Raw genomic sequence first — 22,238 nt, 5'->3', positions numbered from 1 at the left:
CACTCATTTCACTTTATACTCGTAGCACAGTGTGAAATCAATCATCAGTAGCGAGCTGGCCTTATTGGAAAAGCAATACAAGGGCCTGCATACATACAGTAACGTCACAATGGACATTGTCACAAAGCGGCTTTACAGAAATAAATGGATTAAAAAAATATATTGTAAATATGCGAATTTATCCCTCATGAGCAAGCCAGAGGCGGCGGTGGCAAGGAAAAACTCCCTGAGACAATATGAGGAAGAAACCTTGAGAGGAACCAGGCTCAAAAGGGAACCCATCCTCACCAGGGTGCAATGGATAGTGCAATTATAAATCATTCCCTTCTATTATTGTGTACTATATGGACAAATGGACAATATGTGCAACCAGTAAATTCATTACAGTTTTCGCAAGAGGTCCGGTTGGTTAAAATCTATCCACTGTCCACTGATGGAGTCCTGAGTACGAAGCTGCTCGTGGCAACTGCAGCCCCAAAGCCACTACAGCAATCGCAGTCCCAAGCCATTACAGTACAGCTCCCCATATGTGATTCCCAAGCCATCTCCACAGCCCCCAGGTGGCACCATCCCCAGCAATCCAAATGGTTCTTCAGGCCGTCCATATGGGGCCCCAGCAGCAGCGAGCAAACTCACTGATGAGAACTCCGGATGGGTCAAGCAGCGAGGAGGAGCAGAAGGGGTCAGGATCACTGGCATCTCAGAAGTAGCATGTGTAGCTCGACAGAGAGTGAGGGAGGGAGAGAGAGATGGAGAGAGAGGAAGAGATTGTTAGGTGAGCTTTTGTCCTGTAATGGTTAAGGACAATGTACTTTGCGTGCAGAGTGCAAGCAGGGACTCCGGCAAGACTAGCTATGACAGCATAACTGAAAGGGAGAGCCAGAAGCTAACACAGACATGAGGGAGTCCTGGGACATAAAGCAGCAGCCACTCCACCATCAACACACCTGAGTGAACGTGTGAGAGTGGGGGGGCGACAGCATCCAAACATCCCATTTCACCACAACACTCTATGCCTGTGAAACCCTCCAGACCTGCCCCTGTACCTAAGAAAACTATTCACTAAAGGCTTGACTAAACAAATATGTTTTCAGTCGAGACTTAAACACTGAGACTGTGTCTGAGCCCCGAACACTAAGTGGAAGGCTGTTCCATAACTGTGGGGCTTTGTAAGAGAAAGCTCTACTCCCAGCTGTAGCCCGCATTATTCGAGGTACCAACAAATAGCCTGCACCTTTTGATCTGAGTAGGCATGGTGGATCATAAAAGACCAAAAGTTCACTCAGGTACTGTGGCACAAGACCATTTAGTGCTTTATAGGTCAATAGTAGTATTTTATAATCAATATGAAATTTGATTGGGAGCCAATGCAGTGTGGATAAGATAGGGGTGATGTGGTCATATCTTCTGGTTCTAGTAAGGACTCTTGCTGCTGCATTCTGGACTAACTGGAGCTTGTTTATGCATTTCCTGGAACATCCAGACAGTAAGGCATTACAATAATCCAACCTAGAGGTAACAAAAGCATGAACTAGTTTTTCTGCATCGTGTAGTGACAACATATTTCTTATCTTAGCAATATTTCTGAGATGAAAGAAAGCGATCCTAGTGATATTATCTACATGAGCTTCAAAAGAAAGACTAGAGTCGATAATCACACCAAGGTCTTTTACTGATGCACATGATGAAACAGAAAGGTCATCCAGAGTTATTATGTAATCAGAAAGCTTACTTCTAGCTGCATGTGGTCCTAGTACAAGTACTTCTGTCTTGTCAGAATTAAGTAAGAGAAAGTTAATAAGCATCCAGTTTCTAATGTCTTTTACACATTCCTCAACTTTATTAAGCTGGTGTCTGTCATCTGGCTTTGCTGAAACATACACCTGTGTGTCATCAGCGTAACAGTGGAAGCTAATACCATGCTTACGAATAATTTTACCTAGAGGTAGCATATATAGAGAAAAGAGCAGTGGGCCCAAAACAGAGCCTTGCGGGACACCAAACTTTACCTTAGCATGAGAAGAGAAGTCACCATTTACGTTTACAAACTGATAACGATCAGTCAAATAAGACCTGAGCCAGGAAAGGGCCGTTCCCTTAATGCCTACTACATTTTCCAGTCTATCGAGGAGAATAGCATGATCAATGGTATCAAAAGCTGCACTAAGGTCAAGCAGCACAAGCAAGGAGTCACATCCCTGATCAGAGGTCAGTAGTAAGTCATTTACCACTTTAACCAGCGCTGTCTCTGTGCTATGATGAGGCCTAAATCCTGACTGAAACATTTCATGAATGCTATTCCTATGTAAGTATGAAATCTGAAAACAGGGTCTGGAAAAGTGGTACATGGGACCATAGAAACAGGGTCTGATAGAGAATGATGATGAAATATTACATCCATAGATAATGTAATCCAATTGGTTCAGGTTCCATGGTAAATGGTTTTGTTATCCTGAAACTTTCACGATCTAAACATGGAATATTGTTCGTCAGTTTCCATAAAACTCTGCATTAAGAGTAAAGCAACAGTTACTTATCATTGTGAGAAGTTGTATACTGATAGTCAGATCATTGTAATGAAATGATTAGACAGTCGTCTCAGATGTAACGTGTGAATTGCATTGTGAAACGGTAATACTCTGATGTTAAGTTGTGTCATTCTGAACAGGTGATTTTAGTTCAATGAAGAAATGATCTTAGTTTTATGTGTATTGTATCCAAGCAATTGGAAAAGAGTTTTGAAAAATCGGTTTGTGTCCAGAGTTTTGAGAAATGACATGAAGGTTCTGAAATTAGTGCCAAAGTGATTGTAAAAAAAAACTGTATTTACACTCAAACACGTGTTCACCAATCATCAGCATTCATCTGAAAACATTCACCACAGTCTGTGTAACCTTTTTTCCCTGACTCTATTTATTCATCATCATCATCACTATCACCATCATCATCACCACCATCATCATCACTATCACCATCATCATCATCATCATCATCATCTTCACCATCACCTGTCTCAGTGGTAGGACAATAGCAGCCCTGTTCTTTGCTGTGAGAAAGTCCCTTTGGTTATAAAAATATAAACACAACATAGTTTTCCTGTTTGAACCTGGTGCATTTGTTTATCAGCTCCTGTCCTTCCTGATCATGTGACATCACCACAGTGAGGGATGTTAAAGGGGTTTGATCTGAACATTAAGACTCCATTCAGCAGCGAGCACCTCATCAGGTAAGACTGCAGCACTTTACCTGGATCTGTTCACCTGATCACTTTCTCATATCACTGATTAGTTATTGGCAAATTCACACGCTGCTTTAATCATTTACACTTCACACACCACAGAGAGCTGCTCTCTGACAAAAAGCCCTTCTTCTGGGTGCAAGTCATGTTTATTATTATTATTATTATTATTATTATTATTATGAGCTGATGTTGGATTTTAAACACACAGGGCATCACCATGGTAACCGTGTCAGTCGTGTTCCTCCTGCTCTCAGGTAAATACTGAATTCTAATCTATAGACTTGACGTCCTTTGAGCTCTCAGTGTGGAAGTAAAATCTCTGTGCAAGCTCCAGTGCGCTGACTCAGGACACAGTGAGACTGATTTCCGTTGGTTTGTAACTCATCCGAAAATGGAATTAAATAGAATTAAAAGTGAGGAGACTTTAAAGTTACAGAGTAATCATTTACACACACCGTAGCGACAGAACACACACACACACACACACGTGGGAATGTTTTTCTTTTTTTGGGCTGCTGTATTTGAAACAGTTTTGATGCTCAGAGTGTCAGAGTCTTTAATCAGGTTTATCCCGTGGTGTGGAGGTTTAATAACTCATCACCAGGAGGGACGCAGACGCCGTCTTACACACTGACGGCTTTAAATCCCGCTTTATACACAAACATGGCTGAAAAGCGCAGACTGTAAACCGAGCGTAAACTGTGTATTTATTGTCCTGTATGTTTCCGTTACTCAGGAGAAAGTAGTTTATGGTTTCTTGCTGTTCTGTTGGTTTTATTTCAGTCGTTTCTAGATGTGTTAATATTTAGAATAAAAGTTAGATGGCATTTAAGCTGAATGTGAATTTAATAATTCATATTTTGATGATGATCTTTAACTAGTTGATGTCCAGAGCAGCTTCATATCTGATTAATGTCACAAAGCTCCAGCTGTTTTCACATCTGTATAAAGCTCCAGCTGTTTTCCCATCACAGTGTTTTCACTTTTCTGAGTCACTTCACCAACAGGCCGCTGTTCTGGAGCTGCAAACAGTCTCTCAGTCTGAATGGAAAACAGCACATAGCCGTTCATCCACATCACATTTCCCTCCTTTCATCTCTGTCCTGCTGCATTAACAGGAGAAATTTCTTCCACAGCCTTTTCTCCTCCAGGCCACAGCCGCCTCACTACCTTCCATCTCATTCCGGTTCACATGAATCAGACTGAGGCTCGGGCAGCTTGCAGAGAAAATTACACTGACCTCGTCACTCTGTACTCTGATGAAGACAACACTGAACTGGAGAGTATGATGGCTGGTCTCTGTAACGGCTGGATCGGTCTCTATCGCGGTCAGTCCAGTGAGAAATGGTCTAATGGTGATCCTGTAACATTCAGAAATCTGGCAGGGGATTGTGGGACATCGACCTGCTGCACTGCTATGAAGGCTGATGGGGCATGGGAAAGTCTTCAGTGCACAGGGACGAGATATTTCATGTGCTATGAACAAGGTAACATGTGACCTAATTACAATATAACTATTTAAATCTAAACATAACATCTAAACATATAATTGTCTTATTCTTGCACCTTCCACAGCTGCTTCTTCACAGACTCCTAATTATCATCTAATCCTTGAGAGTAAGACCTGGTATGAAGCTCAGCGTTACTGCAGGGGGAACTACACTGACCTGGTCAGCATCAGAGATCAGCAGCAAAATGAAGAGGTGAAGATTAAAGGGTTAAACAGCAACACGCCCTTCTGGATCGGCCTGCTGCGTGATGACTGGCAATGGACTGAGGGAGGAAACTCCGCCTACAGAAACTGGGAGCACAATGAACCTCAGCCATCATCACGACCAAACGACTGTGTAGCACTGAAAAAAGGAGAAAAATGGCATTCAGTGCCGTGCAGTAATAATCACTACGCTCTGTGCTACAACAGTAAGTGTCGACTTTCCAAACAGTAAGTTCATCTCAGCAATCTTTTTAAAGGAGACTTTAAAAGTTACAGAGTAATCATTTACACACACCGTAGCGACAGAACACACACACACACACACACACACACACACACACACACACACACACGTGGGAATGTTTTTCTTTTTTTGGGCTGCTGTATTTGAAACAGTTTTGATGCTCAGAGTGTCAGAGTCTTTAATCAGGTTTATCCCGTGGTGTGGAGGTTTAATAACTCATCACCAGGAGGGACGCAGACGCCGTCTTACACACTGACGGCTTTAAATCCCACTTTATACACAAACATGGCTGAAAAGCGCAGACTGTAAACCGTTTTGAGTTTTAAGAGTACTTAATATTAATGTGTTAATATTTAGAATAAAAGTTAGATGGCATTTAAGCTGGATGTGAATTTAATAATTCATATTTTGATGATGATCTTTAACTAGTTGATGTCCAGAGCAGCTTCATATCTGATTAATGTCACAGACACATCAGGGGAAAACACTGTTTAAAATACAACAGGAATGTGCCGCTTTGTGAACTTCGGTTCAGCTCCTGTAAAAGTCAGAATGTTTTTTCATCATTTCAGCAATCTGAGTTTCCATCAGCTGTAGTTTAAGTGGTTTTGTCACCTGTTTGCTTTTAAAAGAAAAACATTTAAATATATTTGTGCAGTAAAATGTCCTGTGATAGTGTACAGAGCTGCTGTAGTGTGAAGTTTAAAATGAACTTCTGATGAGCGTAATCTTGGCTAAACCTGAATAAAAGAAGAGGTTAGAGCAATATCTGAAGATTGTAGATGTTAGATGTTTGTCAGTAATGTGAATAATTTAATAAGAATGAATTTAATAAGATTAGTTTGTTGAGTTTGTTGATTTCAGGAATAGTGTTAGCTTCTAGTGTGTCACAGGAGTTTGTGGAAATGTGTTTTTCATGTCAGAAATAAAGAGAGTGAAGTGCGTGTAACTGTGCTAAGACACGCTGGTTAGTATTAGCACTGATATGAAGTGCAAAAGAAAAGGCTTCGTTTTCAATGATTTATGAAAAATGACATAAAAATGACACCAGTTTATTTCACAAACAAAACAGACACAAATATTATTTCCTACTGAAATGTAGTTTACAGTCAATCGACATTAAAACAGCGTCAAACTCCCAACATTATTACTGCTGTTATAATAATGATGATCAGATTAGATTAAATCAGATTAGATTACATTAGTTTAGATTAAATTAGATTAGATCAGATAAGATCAGATTAAATTAGATTAAATTGTATCAGATTAGATTAGATCAGATCAGATTGGATTAGAATAAATTAGATTGGATTGAATTAGAATAGACTTGATCGGATTAGATTACATCAGATTAGATTAGATCGGATTAAATCAGAGTAGAACAGATCAGATCTGATCAGATCGGATTAGATTAGATTATTAATACATCTATAACAATCTGAAGATTAGATTAGATCAGATAGAGATCTGTGCAGTCACCTGGAAAAAACAGTCCTCACTTCATGACTTTCACTGTTTCACATCTGTATAAAGCTCCAGCTGTTTTCACATCTCTATAAAGCTCCAGCTGTTTTCACATCTCTATAAAGCTCCAGCTGTTTTCACATCTGTATAAAGTTCCAGCTGTTTTCACATCTCTATAAAGCTCCAGCTGTTTTCACATCTGTATAAAGCTCCACATCTGTATAAAGCTCCAGCTGTTTTCCCATCACAGTGTTTTCACTTTTCTGAGTCACTTCACCAACAGGCCGCTGTTCTGGAGCTGCAAACAGTCTCTCAGTCTGAATGGAAAACAGCACATAGCCGTTCATCCACATCACATTTCCCTCCTTTCATCTCTGTCCTGCTGCATTAACAGGAGAAATTTCTTCCACAGCCTTTTCTCCTCCAGTCCACAGCCGCCTCACTACCTTCCATCTCATTCCGGGTGAAATGAATCAGACTGAGGCTCGGGCAGCTTGCAGAGAAAATTACACTGACCTCGTCACTGTGTACTCTGATGAAGACAACACTGAACTGGAGAATATGATGGCTGGTCTCTGTAACGGCTGGATCGGTCTCTATCGCAATCAGTCCAGTGAGAAATGGTCTAATGATGATCCTGTAACATTCAGAAATCTGGCAGGGGATTGTGGGACATCGACCTGCTGCACTGCTATGAAGGCTGATGGGGCATGGGAAAGTCTTCAGTGCACAGAGAAGAGATATTTCATGTGCTATGAACAAGGTAACATGTGACCTAATTACAATATAACTATTTAAATCTAAACATAACATCTAAACATATAATTGTCTTATTCTTGCACTTTCCACAGCTGCTTCTTCACAGACTCCTAATTATCATCTAATCCTTGAGAGTAAGACCTGGTATGAAGCTCAGCGTTACTGCAGGGGGAACTACACTGACCTGGTCAGCATCAGAGATCAGCAGCAAAATGAAGAGGTGAAGATTAAAGGGTTAAACAGCAACATGCCCTTCTGGATCGGCCTGCTGCGTGATCGCTGGCAGTGGACTGAGGGAGGAAACTCCGCCTACAGAAACTGGGCGAGTGATCATCCTCAGCAATCAGCAAACTGTGTAGCACTGACTGGAGGAAAATGGCATTCAGTGCCGTGCAGTAATAATCACTCTGCTCTGTGCTACAACAGTAAGTGTCGACTTTCCAAACAGTAGAATCATCTCAGCAATCTTCTGTATAATGACTAGAACACAGCTGGTGTGAGTCTCTGCCTCTGATATCTCTCTAAACCATCCTCCTCCTTTTGGGTTTTTGTGTCTCTATCAGCTTCCATCCATGTGAGTGATGTGGCTCTGAGCTGGGAGAAAGCGCTGGATTACTGTGATAAAGAGAACAGGGCTGGGTTTTGGCAGATTGAGTCTAAAGCTGAACAGGAAAAATTGGAGTTTGAGCTCAGGAGGAGGCGTGTCTCTCAGCCTGTGTGGGTGGGGCTTAGACAGAGCCTTCTCTTCGGGTTCTGGATTTGGGCCGATGGGAAGGCTGTGTTTCCGTACGCCAACTGGGATGAAGGGAAACAGCCCGAGCATCAGCTCTCTGAGCACTGCGGCGCCGTCGTTCCACAGACAAACTACACATGGAGAGATAAGAACTGTCAGTCTCACTACAGAGCTCTGTGTCACACAGATGGTTCTTTGGGTACTTAGGGGTTCTCTGATTCTGTAGGTGTTTTATTTGGAATTCTGTCTGAAAGGGAAACTCTTCTATTGTATGGTTCTGTACAGGAGCTTTAACGGTTCTCCTCCAAGAGACAGCCACAGATTCTAGAGTTCTAACCATTTTATTCTAATACTGAACTAACTACCTGTTCTCTCTCTCTCTCTCTCTCTCTCTCTCTCTCTCTCTGTTTATGAAGATGTGAATGGTTTATGAATAGATGCTAATGTTCTACGTGTTAATTTCCTGTTGCTGTTTCAGATGTAGCTGCTGTGGTTTGGGGAGTTTGGTTTAGACTGAATGTAGCATGTTGATTAAAAAACTACTTTATATATTTTATCTTCCATTTCTTCTGAATGAAACTGGATTTATTTGATAAGCTTTTTCAGTAATGATGTACAATAAATACTGCAATTTTTCTGTTCATAATAAAGGTTCGATCAAAGGCGATTTTTCTTTTTAAATTCACTATACCCTCTTTACAAATGGAATATAAAGTTCATTCTGTTGTCCAAAACTGTTATTCTGTTATCTCACTTCCCCTTGTGTTCACTTACAGCATTTACAGAACAAGGAGCAAGGGGAGGAGTGTATAGTGTAGTTCATTTTTAATTTGAAACACACCCAACTTCTGCAGCAGAAAAGATTCCACCATGCTACTTATTATTATTATTATTATTATTATTATTTTTTGCCATTAGCAGGTGCATTGACTAGCCACCAAGCTAAATAGAGTAAATAGTGAAATAGCATGCTTATTAGCCTGTCTAGATACTAGCCAGTGTGCTAACTTGTACAGAATAATGCAATGATCTGTCAGCTGTCATAATGCTGCAGCTGGCCACACAAAATAAAATCGATCTATTTGAATATAATATATAATATATAATATATGATCTATTTACAGTAGCATTTAGACACACTTACAAATGTATGAATTTCACTGCATTAGAAAACAACATGTCAAACCAAGTGGCACTTATTTTATAGAAAGATACCATAAGCACACTATTTAAAGCAAAACATTTTCCAAAAAAATAGATTGTTAAGTTTGAAAATATAAAAAATAATAGATATACTGTTCATAATTAGACAAAAAAAGGTTGATGCTGGATTTTTGGTTGTTAATGTAATAGTTGATGTGATGAACTACAGCATGTGTTCCTCTGATAGGGGAACTGTATGAAAGTGAAAAGTAAGTATCAGTAGAGCAGAAACTATTCAAAACAGGATCAACGAGCATGAGTACAGAGGGGAGCCATTCATCAGCCTCCAGAATAAAAAAGCAAGGATGAAATGTGCAAAAGAACATGCACAGAAACACAGCAGCTTCTGGAGAACTCTCTTATTTTCAGATGAATCCTAATGTAGCTCTGATGGATCTGATGGTAGAGGGTTTGCGTGGAGAAAGGCAGGAGAAGAACTCCAACCACACTGCACTAAGGGTTCTCTAAAGCACGGAGGAGGCTGTGGTTGTTGTTCCTTCAGTGGTGTTAAGGAGCATGTGTTCACTGATGGCATCATGAACTCAGAAGTGTACTGAAGCATTCTGGATGCAAACTTCAGAAATCAGTGATGAAATGATTCAAGAGACAGAAGTGGATTTTTCAGCAGGATAATGATCCAAATCACCAGCTGCGTTTTGAAAGAACACTTCTCATAGTCCTGACCTGAACTCTGGCTTAAATGGAGAAGATATGAGCAGATTGTTGATGCTGTAGTGTGGTTGAACTGAAAGTTTTGTTGGTTGAAACTTGGAGGAAACTTCCACCACAACTGTTGTGTTAGAGAGTGAGACAGACAGGTTTAGACAGACAGGTTTAGAGTGAGACAGTGAGACAGACAGGTTTAGAGTGAGACAGGTTTAGAGTGAGACAGACAGGTTTAGAGTGAGACAGTGAGACAGACAGGTTTAGAGTGAGACAGGCAGGTTTAGAGTGAGACAGTGAGACAGACAGATTTAGAGTGAGACAGACAGGTTTAGAGTGAGACAGACAGGTTTAGAGTGAGACAGTGAGACAGACAGATTTAGAGTGAGACAGACAGGTTTAGAGTGAGACAGGTTTAGTGTGAGACAGTTAGACAGACAAGTTTAGAGTGAGATAGTGAGACAGACAGGTTTAGAGTGAGACAGTGAGACAGACAGGTTTAGAGTGAGACAGGTTTAGAGTGAGACAGTGAGACAGACAGGTTTAGAGTGAGACAGACAGGTTTAGAGTGAAACAGGTTTAGAGTGAGACAGTGAGACAGACAGGTTTAGAGTGAAACAGGTTTAGAGTGAGACAGTGAGACAGACAGGTTTAGAGTGAGACAGGTTTAGAGTGAGACAGTGAGACAGACAGGTTTAGAGTGAAACAGGTTTAGAGTGAGACAGTGAGACAGTGAGACAGGTTTAGAGTGAGACAGGTTTAGAGTGAGACAGTGAGACAGTGATACAGGTTTAGAGTGAGACAGGTTTAGAGTGAGACAGTGAGACAGGTTTAGAGTGAGACAGGTTTAGAGTGAGACAGTGAGACAGTGAGACAGGTTTAGAGTGAGACAGGTTTAGAGTGAGACAGTGAGACAGTGAGTACAGGTTTAGAGTGAGACAGGTTTAGAGTGAGACAAACAGGACTTTATCGAAAGTTTCTGGAAGCTGCTGTTCTCAGGTTGAAGCTCAGCGCTGAAGTGTTTCCGCTCACAGCTGAAGATTTAATCAGAGCCGACTCCCACTTAAAGAAGCCACACCCATTGTTACGAGAGGCGGAGCCTGTATGGGTGGAGTAGCGAGGGGCGGGGCCTGAGCTCCTCCTACCTGCACAGGTGTAGAAGGCCCGGCCATGGTTCGGTCCACCATTACACACCATCAACCTCCTCGACTGCCGGCCACAATCACACAGAGGAGATGTGATCTTAACCCCACCCCTCAGAGGTGGGAGGGGCAACCGCTTAGAGGAGGAAGTGGAGAAAGCTGATTGGTTGGCAGAGAGTAGAGAAAGACCTGATTGGTTGATGCAGACAGAGGAAACAGCTGACTGGTTGAGAGAGAAGGAAGAGAGAACTCATTTGTTGGTGAAAGAGGATGTGTCCTTAGCCCTGCCCCTTGGAGGTGGGAGGGGCAACTGCTTAGAGGAGGAGGAGAGTGATGATTGGTTAACAGAGCAAGAAGGGCGGGTTCGGTTGCTAGAAAAAGACGAGTGAGCGGGTTGGTTCACAGAAATATAGGAGAGAGCTGATTGGTTGAAAGAAATGGAATCATGTGATTGGTTGACAGAGACAGAGGAGAGCTTTGACTGGTTTATAGGGATAGAGGAGCAAGCTGATTGGTTGATAGAGACAGAGGGCCGAGCTGATTGGTTGAGTGTTAATGATAGAACGGAGGAAGGAACACGGAACACTGAAGAAGAAGAAGAAGAAGAAGAGGATTGATGTGATTAGTCATTGTATATGGAGAAAGGGATTGTGGGAGTTCTTGTGCCAAGTCCTTTCAGAGATCTGATTGGGTCTTTAAAGGAACGGGGGGGGTGGCATTAGGTCTCTCTCTCTCTCTCTCTCTGGTGCATGCTGGGAGTTGGTGGGTGAGAGTGGCGTAGGAGCTTTTTCTAATGCTTAAAACTTTTTCTTTAGTGCAGTGCACTGAAACTTTAAAGCACAATCACTAGGAGAATAATAACAGTAACAAAAAAAAAAAAGTAAGTGGTGAAAATAGATTTATTTGTTGCCGCGGGGAGCTGTTGATCTTGTGGTGGAGTGCAGGGATGGCGGATCACCTGAGCGGTGGAGCCCATCTTCTCTCACTCTGGCATGGAGTGCGGTGTGAGGTGAACTCCGAGGCCTCAGTGGAGCAGGTGCTACTGGAGGTAGGAGAGAATGTCGTATGTGAAAACATCGTGTCGCATCACGGATGAATAAAGCCGTGGTGGTGTTTGTAAAAGACAGTGAGCTCATGCATCAGCTGATTGAAAACAGAATAATGGTAAGTGGAGAGCTATATTCCGTTACGCCGCTGGGTGCAACAACAACAGAAGTCACTGTGTCAAACATTCCTCCGTTTATTCCCAACGAGGATATCGAGAGGGAGTTGTCTCGATATGTTGTTTTCGCTTCAGGAAAATAGTGAGTAGTGTGAGAATGGTCCCTCTAAACTGTAAAAACCCAGCGCTAAAGCACGTCGTCTCTTTCAGGCGCACAGTGCTCATGTTTATAAATGAGTCCACACTGGATATCTCATTCAGAGTATGGCATGAGGGAAAATCATACATGCTGTACGCCAGCACTGGGAGCATGAGGTACTTCGAATGTGGGGACATTGGGCATAAAAGGTTTGTTTACCCACACAAAACACAGGACAGGGAGGAAGCTGTGGTGTGGAGCAGGCAGATACTGCCGGAGGACAGGACGCTGAGCAAACCACTGCTTCAGTTAGAGATGGGGAACCAGCAAGCTCTCAAACAGAGCAGGAGCAGGAGCTGCAAGAAGACAACCGTTCTGACATATCAGACATCAGCGTGTCGCAGTTTGGGGGAGATCAACAGCTCTACACATTAACTGAAATAACTGACTTCTTGGATGAGACTTTTGGTAAATCAGTTGAGGTCAAAGATTTTTTCCCAGACATTGATAAATTCATAGCATCCATAGTAAAAATACAAAGAAGAGCAAGTTATGACGCACTAGATCAAAGAAAGAGATACCGTCTAAAGAATCATCTAGCAAAGTTACAGAAGTCCTCAGTCAAAAGAAAGCTCAAATGAAGACATATGAGGTGTTTTCCTCTCTTTGCACTGCTGTCCTCACTTGCTCTTTCTTTTTCCTTCTAGTCCCTCCAATGGAGAAGTTAAAAATAGGGTCTCTAAATATCAATGGTGGCAGGGACAGAAATAAAAGAGCAGTAGTAGGAGAATTGATACAACGGAAAAATATAGACGTAATTTTCTTACAAGAGACTCATAGTGACCAGGCCAATGAGACCGAGTGGGCAATGTAGTGGGAAGGGAAACTTTTTCATAGCCATGGATCCAATGTCAATGCTGGGGTGGCAATACTTTTTAACAGAACGCTGGGTGAAACCAACACATGAGTAACAGAGCTAGAGCAGGGTAGGGTTTTAATGGTGCACACAGAAATAAAGGGGATAGAGTTTATGTTCATAAACGTCTACGCCCCCAACAATGGTAGTGAGAGAGTACCATACATTAAAAACTTACGAATACATTACAAGAAAGTGGCAGCAAATCCTTAGTGGTAATGGGAGGGGACTGGAACTGCACCACAGATTTCACCCTAGACAGAAATGGGGAGGAACCACACCCACAGTCTGCTAAGGCACTAGAGGGGCTTATCAGTCAGTGCGGCCTGGTCGATGTATGGAGGGAGAAAAACCAGGGAACAAAGCAATACACGTGGGTCAAAGTTACTAACACAAGGATCACTGCACCAAGACTAGACAGATTTTACGTTAACAAAAAAAAAATAGAAGCAGACTTTATAAAGCAGCCATGTGCCCTACTGGGTTTTCAGATCACAACTTAGTCACAATAGTCTTAATGATATCAGTCACAAAAAAGCATAGATCATACTGGCACGTTAACATAAAACTACTTCAGGATGAGGGGTTCTGTGAAAAATTCAAGGTTTTTTGGGATGAGTGGAGAGAAAGAAAAGGGGACTTTAATAGCCTGGTTTCTTGGTGGGAGGTGGGGAAAACACAAATTAAAGTTTTTTGTCAGAAATACACAGCACATGTATCAGAGACAATAAAGGGCACAATTCAAGAACTTGAAACAGAAATAGCCTCAATAGAAAGGAAAATGATTTGCAAGAATGATGCAAGCATGGGCAGTTTACTGGAAGGAAGGACGAAGTTTTTAAATTCCTTTCTTCACGAACAAGCCAAAACAGCCCTAATAATATCTCGCTTTTCCAGCATTAAGGACATGGATGCCCCCAGTGCCTTTTTCTTCAATCTCACCAGAACGGTAAAACCCCAGAACAAGATGCTGTACCTCAAATGAGCAGATGGAACCACAACAACAGAGGCAGTTGAAATGAGGAGAGAAGCCACAAAATTCTACACAGACCTCTACAGGGCTGAGGCCTGCGACCTATCCTGCAGGCAGGAGCTGCCCAAACTGACTCTGGAGCAGATCAGCATGCTAGGTGCAGGTCTTGAACTGCAGGAAGTGGCTACTGCGGTTCAGCAGCTCGCAGCAGGACATGCACCTGGAATTGATGGACTACCGAATGAATTTTACAGACATTTCTGGGCACTCTTAGGAGTGGACCTGCTTGAGGTTTTTAAGAGTTCTTTTATCAATGGACGACTACCAGTGAGTTGCACAAGAGCAGTATTGTCACTACTTGTACACTGGACACGTACAATTAAGCTTCCGATGGTCGGGCTCCCGAAAGGGAGGAGGACAGAAGGCCTGCAGCACGACCGGCCGTGGTGCCGAGGAGGGAACTTTCGGTACGTGCCCCGCTCGGGGGTACAAGAGCTCTTTGGCCAGACCGGGCTTAAAGTCTAAGTAAGAAGGGGCCACAGAGAGGGCCTGAAGATCCCCCACTCTCCTAAGAGAGGAAATCGCCAAGAGAAAGGCAGTTTTCAATGTCAAAAGACGGTCCGAAATCTCCTCTATGGGCTCGAAGGGGGGTTTACAGAGAGCCTCTAAAACCACGGCCAAGTCCCAAGGAGGGACCCGAGATCGCACTGGAGGTCTGAGCCTCAGCGCACCGCGGAGGAAACGTGTAACCAGTGCATGCCTGCCCACTGACTGACCACTGAGGGGGGCATGGCAGGCCGCAATAGTCGCCACGTAGACCTTCAGGGTGGAGTGGGTCAGCCCTGCGGAGAGACGGGCCTGCAGGAACTCCAGCACTGTACCAACTGGGCAGTGAACAGGGTCGAGCCGGCAGTCTCCGCACCAGGAAGTGAAAAATTTCCACTTCAGAGCGTACAGTTTCCTCATTGAGGGAGCTCTGGACTGGAGGATGGTCTCAACAACCTCGGCTGAGAGACCAGAAGCTCTGAGTTGTGCCCCCTCAGAGGCCACACCCACAGCTTCCACAACTCCGGGCGGGGGTGAAGGATGTCGCCCCCCGCCTGTGAGAGGAGGTCCCTCCTGACGGGAATCTCCCATGGAGAGCCGTCGAGAAGGGAAATCAGGTCCGAGAACCATACTCGGCCCGGCCAGAACGGGGCTACTAGCAGCAAGCGGACCCCGTCCCGGCGCACTTTTAGCCACGTCTGTACCATAGCATCCAGTCCTAGGGGAGCTGGATGAGTCAGAGAGAACCAGAGGGGACAGTGCGATGTCTCCTGAGTCACAAACAGATCCACCTGAGCTCGGCCGAACATACGCCATATCTGCTCCACCACCTCGGGGTGGAGCCTCCATTCCCCGGGCATCGGCCCCTGCCTCGACAGGGCGTCTGCTCCCATATTGAGATGGCCAGGGATATAAACTGCTCTCAGCGAGAGGAGTTTCCCCTGGGACCACACAAGGATCTGGAGCGCCAGCCTGAAAAGGGGGCGCGAGCGCAGACCTCCCTGGTGGTTGATATAAGAGACCACTGCCGTGTTGTCGGTACGCACCAACACGTGGAAACCTCTTAGGTCCGGGAGAAAGTGAGATGGCGGCAGCTCCACAGACCACGGGCAGAGCGGCCACTCATGACCGCTCCCCATCCGGCGAGAGATGCATCCGTCGCTAGCGTTACGCGGCGACAAGGAGCTCCCAGCACCGGGCCCTGAGACAAGAACCCAAGTTCCCTCCACATGTCTAAGGCACGTAGGCACTGCCGCGTGACCTTGATCATGCGGAGCGGGTTTCCCCTCAGGGAGAACCCCCTGGTCTTCAGCCACCACTGTAGGGGTCTCATGTACAGCAGGCCAAAAGGTACTACGTTGGACGCAGCTGCCAACAGACCCAGCAGTCTCTGAAACTGCTTCACGGTGAGTGACCGGCCTTCTCTCACTCTTGCGACTTCTGTGAGGATCAACTCGATCCGAGCAGGAGACAGACGTGCCTGCATCGCGGTCGAATCCCACACCGCGCCCAGATAAGTGATCCTATGTACTGGAGAAAGCACACTTTTCTCGGCGTTCAGTCTTAACCCCAGCTCCTTCATATGGGCAAGAACGACATCTCGATGCCGAACCGCCTACCCGCTCCGATCAAGCTAATATCAACCAGTCGTCGATATAATTCAGTATGCGGATGCCCCGGTGTCACATAGGAGCCAGAGCAGCATCCACACACTTCGTGAAGGTGCAGGGTGAGAGTGCTAGGCCGAACGGAAGAACCCGATATTGGTAAGCTTCGCCCCCAAAAGCGAATCTCAGGAACTTCCTGTGTTGAGGAAGGATGGAGATATGGAAATATGCATCTCTTAGGTCGATCGTGACAAACCTCGGAGCTGATCTGAGACACGACCTGTGTTACCAGGAGCATCCTGAACTTCAGTCGTGCGACTGAGAGGTTCAACTGCCGCAAGTCCAAAACGGGACGCAGCCCTCCCACCTTCTTGGGAACAATGAAGTACCGGCTATAGAGCCCGGACTCTCTGTCGCGAGGAGGGACCACCTCGATGGCCTCCTTCCTCAGGAGAGTGTGTACTTCCTGTTCCATTACCAGAGCCTGCTCGGGACCCACCAGAGTGGGAAGAACCCCGGGAAAGCGAGACGGAGGAGAGCCAAACTGAATTCGGTAGCCTCTCTCTACAGTACGCAGGACCCATTGAGACACATTCGGCAGAAGTTTCCACTCTGCCAGAAAGCTCACTAAGGGAATCAGTCTCTCGAGACTGACCTCTGGTATGGCGAGAGCGGCTAGTTTGGTGCCCTGGAGTGGTGAACCGACAGGAAACGACTGAAATAGCTGCTCCGAAGGCCTCCAAAGAGCTGCTCCGAAGCACCATAGGTGGCAGGGTTGGCAGACTGACCTCCCGAGGACACTGAGGTGAGACGGGCACCGTGTAATGAGGTGTACACCGTCCCGCCCCAGAGGGGCCCGCCCTCGGAAGCCCTGGGCCCAAGGCATCAGGGCTTCTTAGCCGCGGCCCTCCTCGCCAAAAGAACGGTCCTCAGATCCGTCTTCGTGTCAGAGGGCCCCGGCTCTGTTTCTGTGCCTCCCTGTGAGAGGAGGCAGTACACGGAGGGGGCTGCCCCCGCCCAGCAGCCCCACGAGCCAGACAGCAGCGAGGGAGAAACCGCTGGAACGCCGCTGCCTGCGTATGAGCCTGCTGGTACCTGTCGACGACGGAGCTAACAGCGCCGCCGAACAGACCAGAGGGTGCCAGCAGGGCGTCCACGGCCCGCCTGAGCTCTGTCACGAGCTCAGATGGCATCTCCCCGTGCTCATCCGGCTCCTTGAGCAGGTCGGCCTGGTACACCTGTAACACCGCCATGGTATGCAGACACGCACCAGCCTGACCCGCTGCTGTGTACGCCTTGCCCACCAGCGCTGAGGTGGTCCGCAGCGGCTTGGTGGGCAGCGCCGGAGCCTTCAGGGACGAAGCCGCACCAGGGGACAGATAGCTAGCTAGCGTCTGTTCAACCCTGGGCATCGCCCTGTAGCCAGTATGGTCCAGCCCTGCCACGTTAGCAAAGTAAGAGGAGGCGGGACCGAATAAACGGGCTGAAAAAGGCCTCCTCCATGACCTTGACACCTCGGTGTGGAGGTCGGGGAAAAAAAGCAGGCTCTGGCGTGGAGGTGGCGGTTTACTGCACAGGAAGCGCTCATCTAGCTTAGACCCCTGCGGTTCAACCCGCGTTTCAGAGGGCCAGTCAATGCTAAGTTTAGCAACGGCCCACAAAACCACCTCCAGCAGCTCCTCATATCGAGGAGACTGCGGCAAATCAGAGTCGGCGCCCTCCACGTCAACCTCCTCGGAGGAAGACAGGCGGAGCGCCGGGCCCGCTCCCTGGGGGGAAGAAACCGCAGAGTGGGCTTCCGAACCCAGAGAGCGGACAGTGGATCTGGAGGGTGAGGAGGGAGAAAGGGACTCGTTCGTCTCCATTCCCTCCGCCAGATCCATCTGCGAGCCCCACGAGCACAACCGCCGCTCTGCCTCGGCAGAAGCGGGGCCGGCACTGCGAGGCACGCGAGTGAAGGCTCCCTCCTCAAAGAGAGCCTTCCGGGAGCGAAGCACATGCAGCCTTTTTTTTTCGGCAAACGCTTGCAATGCGAGCAGCCGGCTCCCTCGAGAACCGACTCTGCGTGCTCCGCTCCCAAGCAGACAACGCAAAGACTGTGAACACACAGCCTAAAACGCTGTCCGCTCTCGCCCCGTTTCAGTTTCGTTTTGTCCTTGGCCTTAGGCATGCCGCAGACAACACAGAAAAACAAACAATAGACAGACAATATCACACAGAGCGCTTGCTGAATGACAGAAAAGCTAGCGCGGCGTTTGCCGCTCGAGCTTTTATGCTTCCGGGTCGCTACATCACCCTGCCTGTGACGTCTCGCCCATCCATTGGACTGATTACACATGTTATTCAGAGCGCGGTCACGCTGAAGGCGTTCCCATAGCGTTTTGACGCAGCTCGAGTTCCTGAAGGGGAACCAGTCTTATTGTATACCAATCTTTTTCTTGTCAGAGACATGATTGAACTATGCAAGCTGAACTCATGGGATTTAGGGTTTTTGTCTCTGGATCAGGATAAGCCTTTGACAGGGTTGTTTTGACATGGTTATTTATTTCAGGCACTTGAAGCATTTGGTATAGGAAGAGATTTTCTATTGTGGCTGAAATTGTTGTATTCTGAGGCTTGCTTTACCCTCAAGGTTGGAGGTGGTCTTAGCTGTCCAGTTAGAATGGAAAGAGTAATTAGACAGGGGTGCCCACTATCCGGACAACTTTATAGTTTGGCGATAGAGCCACTGTTATGCCGACTCAGAGCGGAACTACAGGGACTGTCAGTCAGAGGGGTGCAGGAAAACCTTGTGTTGTCAGCATATGCAGATGATGTGACTGTTTTTATTAAGAACCAAGGTGACATTCAAGCACTGACCCAAAGCCTAGCTATCTATACAGGAGCTTCTTCTGCATGCGTTAATTGGGATAAATGTGAGAGCTTCCTAATAGGGCAGTGGCAGGAACAAGGGCCTCCCACTCTACCGGGCAGTCTCCAGTGGGGAAAAGTTGGTCTGAAATATCTTGGGGTGTTTGTAGGAACCACAGATTTTCAAAATAAGAACTGGGAGGGGGTAGTGGGCAAGGTGTGTGCCAAGTTGTCTCAGTGGACTTGGGTCCTGCCCCAGTTGTCCTACAGGGGGAGAGTACTGGTCGCCATCAACCTGATCGCCTCCATGCTATGGCATCGTTTCACTGTCCTCGAACCTCCAGAGACATTGATCAGGGATGTTCAGAAGAGAATTGTGAATTTCTTCTGGGCTGTACAAGACTGGACTCGTGGCCCTGTTCTCTACTTGCCGCTGCAGGAGGGGGGTCAAGATCGACCTGTCATGTCGTGTCAGAACTTTCCAACTGCAGACAGCGCAGATGCTGCTCTATTGAGAAGGACTGGCATGGGCTGGCACGGCTTATGCCTTACTACAACGTATTGAAGGTTTGATTTATGACAAACATCTGTTTGTGCTGAACCTGAGGGAAATGGACCTGTTAGCAACAACACCGTTCTACCAGTCGGTCCTGAGAGCCTGGTCCTCAGTGCTGAACATCAGCAGGACCGATGCACAACCCTTTCCGAGTGCTGAAGAAGAGCCATTGTTCCACAATCCACTGATACAGTCCAGAATGCTCTCATCCTCATACATTCATCAGCGTTTCTGGAGAGCAAGAATCACCAAAATGAAGGAATTGAGCTCCGGTAACAACTGATGCAGAGACTGCTGGGAGAGGTATTCTCAGCACTGCCCTTCCGGTTCACGGAGGCTCTGGGACAGGACCCTGGGGGAAGCCATCAGCCCCCACCGCCCTTACCAATCTCTGCAGCGGTAGAGGACTATCAGCAAGAGGAAGGAGCACTTCTATCCTTCCAAACACCACCACTAACAACACTGGAAAACGCCTCTAAGAAAGCGCTGTACGAAACTTGTATTAAGGTTGTGTATAGATGCTCTCTGGTTGGGCTGAAGGAGTCACACTGGGTGGAACTATTGGCGCCGGACTCTTCCTCACAAGGATGCTGGAGGTTCCTGTACAAGCCGCCCACAGAGAAGTGCACAGCTGATCTACAGTGGCGGATAGTGCATGGGCCCGTGGCCACAGACAGACACGTGGCACACATCGACCCCACTAGGGGCAGAGAGTGTCTCTTCTGTGGTGGGGAAGAAACTGTAGACCACCTGTTTTTGCATTGTGAACGACTAAACAGACTGTTCTCACTGCTTAGAGCTTGGTGCAGAGGGTTGGGAGTCACATGGACAGAACACCTGTACGTATATGGGCCAAAATATGTCTCAAAGCAAAAATCTGTTGTCTTACTAAACTTCATAATAGGTCAGGCCAAGTTCGCTATATGGCTTGCAAGGAAAAACAAAATGCAGGGGGGAGGGACTCAGGATGCTGACAAAATGCTCTCAGCATTAGTTAAAGCTAGACTCAAAGTTGAATATGCTTTCTCTAAGATGACTCGAAGGCTACAGGAATTCTGTCAGATGTGGGCATTGGGGGAAGTTTTATGCTCTTTAGATGCAGAAGAGTTAAGGTCTAACTTCTAATTTTTACTATTATGTTTTACACACATGTGGTCTTTCCACTTTTGCTCTCTAAGTTTGGAAGAATCTAAATGAGCATTAAATGGAAAATTTAAAAGTCGTCTCTCTGTCTCTCCTCCTCACCCTCTCCCTCTCTCTCTCACCCCCCCTCTCTCTCTCTCTTTCCATCTCTACCCCCTCCCTCTCTCTCTCCTTCTCTCCCTCTCTCCCCCTCCCTCTCTCTCTCACCCTCTCTCTCTCCGTCTCTCCCCCCTTCGCTCTCTCTCTCTCTCCCTCTCTCTCACTTTCCCTTGCAGTAAGATTCATGTCAGTCATAGCAGCCTGCTGAAACTCTGCTCAGTGTTTGTGTTTATTCAGGCATGAAATTGTCTAAAAATAATAAATTAGCAGTAATGACTGAGCGTTGTGATGATGACGAGAAAAATGAGTATTATTGGGGTGAAATGGAATGATGTCTAAAATCCACTCACAGCTCTGTGTAAATAATAATGCATTGTAACTACTGACATTTCAGCAAACTATCCAATCTATCCAGTCTTTCTCATTTTATTAATAAAACTGGCAGTAACAGTAAAGCTCTACACTACACACTTCACACTCCGAAGGGTCCCTCTGAAATGAAAGCTGTTTTATTTAGTTTTTTTTTTAATTGTTGCACCATCACTGACACTGATGTAATCGTGTAAAATATCTCACTTTAATAACAAACAAATGAACTAAGCAAAGCAAACCCCAAAACTAAAATGATGAAAATGATGACTTCACAGATTAACATCTCATTTCAAATGATAAATATAAAAAATGTAAAATAAACAGTAATAAATTCATAATTTTACAGTCAACAAATTCCATAAATTACTTCCTATATTACACACATACAAAGCTGCCTGTAGTGACATTTCCTCACAATTCACACACAGAAAACACCTGATTCAGTGAGACAGGTAGAGAGAGACAGGTTTAGAGTGAGTGAGAGTTTTAGAGAGTGAGACAGACAGGTTTAGAGTGAGTGAGTGAGACAGGTTTGGAGTGAGACAGACAGGTTTAGAGAGAGACAGGTTTAGAGTGAGACAGTGAGACAGACAGGTTTAGAGTGAGACAGGATGAAGCGGAGGATTTAATCAGAGCTGACAACCACTAGAGTCCACAACCAGTGTTAGGAGGGGCGGAGCCTGTACAGGTAAGAAATTATGCATGCGTGTGT

General features: G+C 45.7%; 1 protein-coding gene across 1 annotated transcript; it reads left to right on the top strand.

Moving 5' to 3' along the window:
* The first annotated feature begins 3,123 nt into the window (after window positions 1-3,123).
* LOC113524839 (macrophage mannose receptor 1) lies at window positions 3,124-8,815 on the top strand. The gene is made up of 7 exons (XM_053229757.1): window positions 3,124-3,226; window positions 3,450-3,495; window positions 4,378-4,728; window positions 4,817-5,161; window positions 7,076-7,426; window positions 7,515-7,847; window positions 7,986-8,815. Exons 2-7 carry the CDS (start codon window positions 3,459-3,461, stop codon window positions 8,360-8,362), a joined length of 1,794 nt encoding a protein of 597 aa, XP_053085732.1. The 5' UTR covers window positions 3,124-3,226; window positions 3,450-3,458; the 3' UTR covers window positions 8,363-8,815.
* Window positions 8,816-22,238: the final 13,423 nt, after the last annotated feature.

Source organism: Pangasianodon hypophthalmus, chromosome 26 (genome assembly GCF_027358585.1).
Source record: "Pangasianodon hypophthalmus isolate fPanHyp1 chromosome 26, fPanHyp1.pri, whole genome shotgun sequence".
Lineage (NCBI taxonomy): Eukaryota > Metazoa > Chordata > Actinopteri > Siluriformes > Pangasiidae > Pangasianodon > Pangasianodon hypophthalmus.
This window is presented reverse-complemented; position numbering and strand designations above follow the sequence as displayed.

What these genes read in the sequence shown, in the direction of transcription:
- LOC113524839 (XM_053229757.1), top strand. Translation starts at nt 3,459, where the DNA reads ATGGTAACCGTGTCAGTCGTGTTCCTCCTGCTCTCAG. An exon ending in CGTGTTCCTCCTGCTCTCAG is followed by an intron (nt 3,496 to 4,377) that starts GTAAATACTGAA and finishes TTTCTTCCACAG; the next exon opens with CCTTTTCTCCTCCAGGCCAC. An exon ending in TTTCATGTGCTATGAACAAG is followed by an intron (nt 4,729 to 4,816) that starts GTAACATGTGAC and finishes CACCTTCCACAG; the next exon opens with CTGCTTCTTCACAGACTCCT.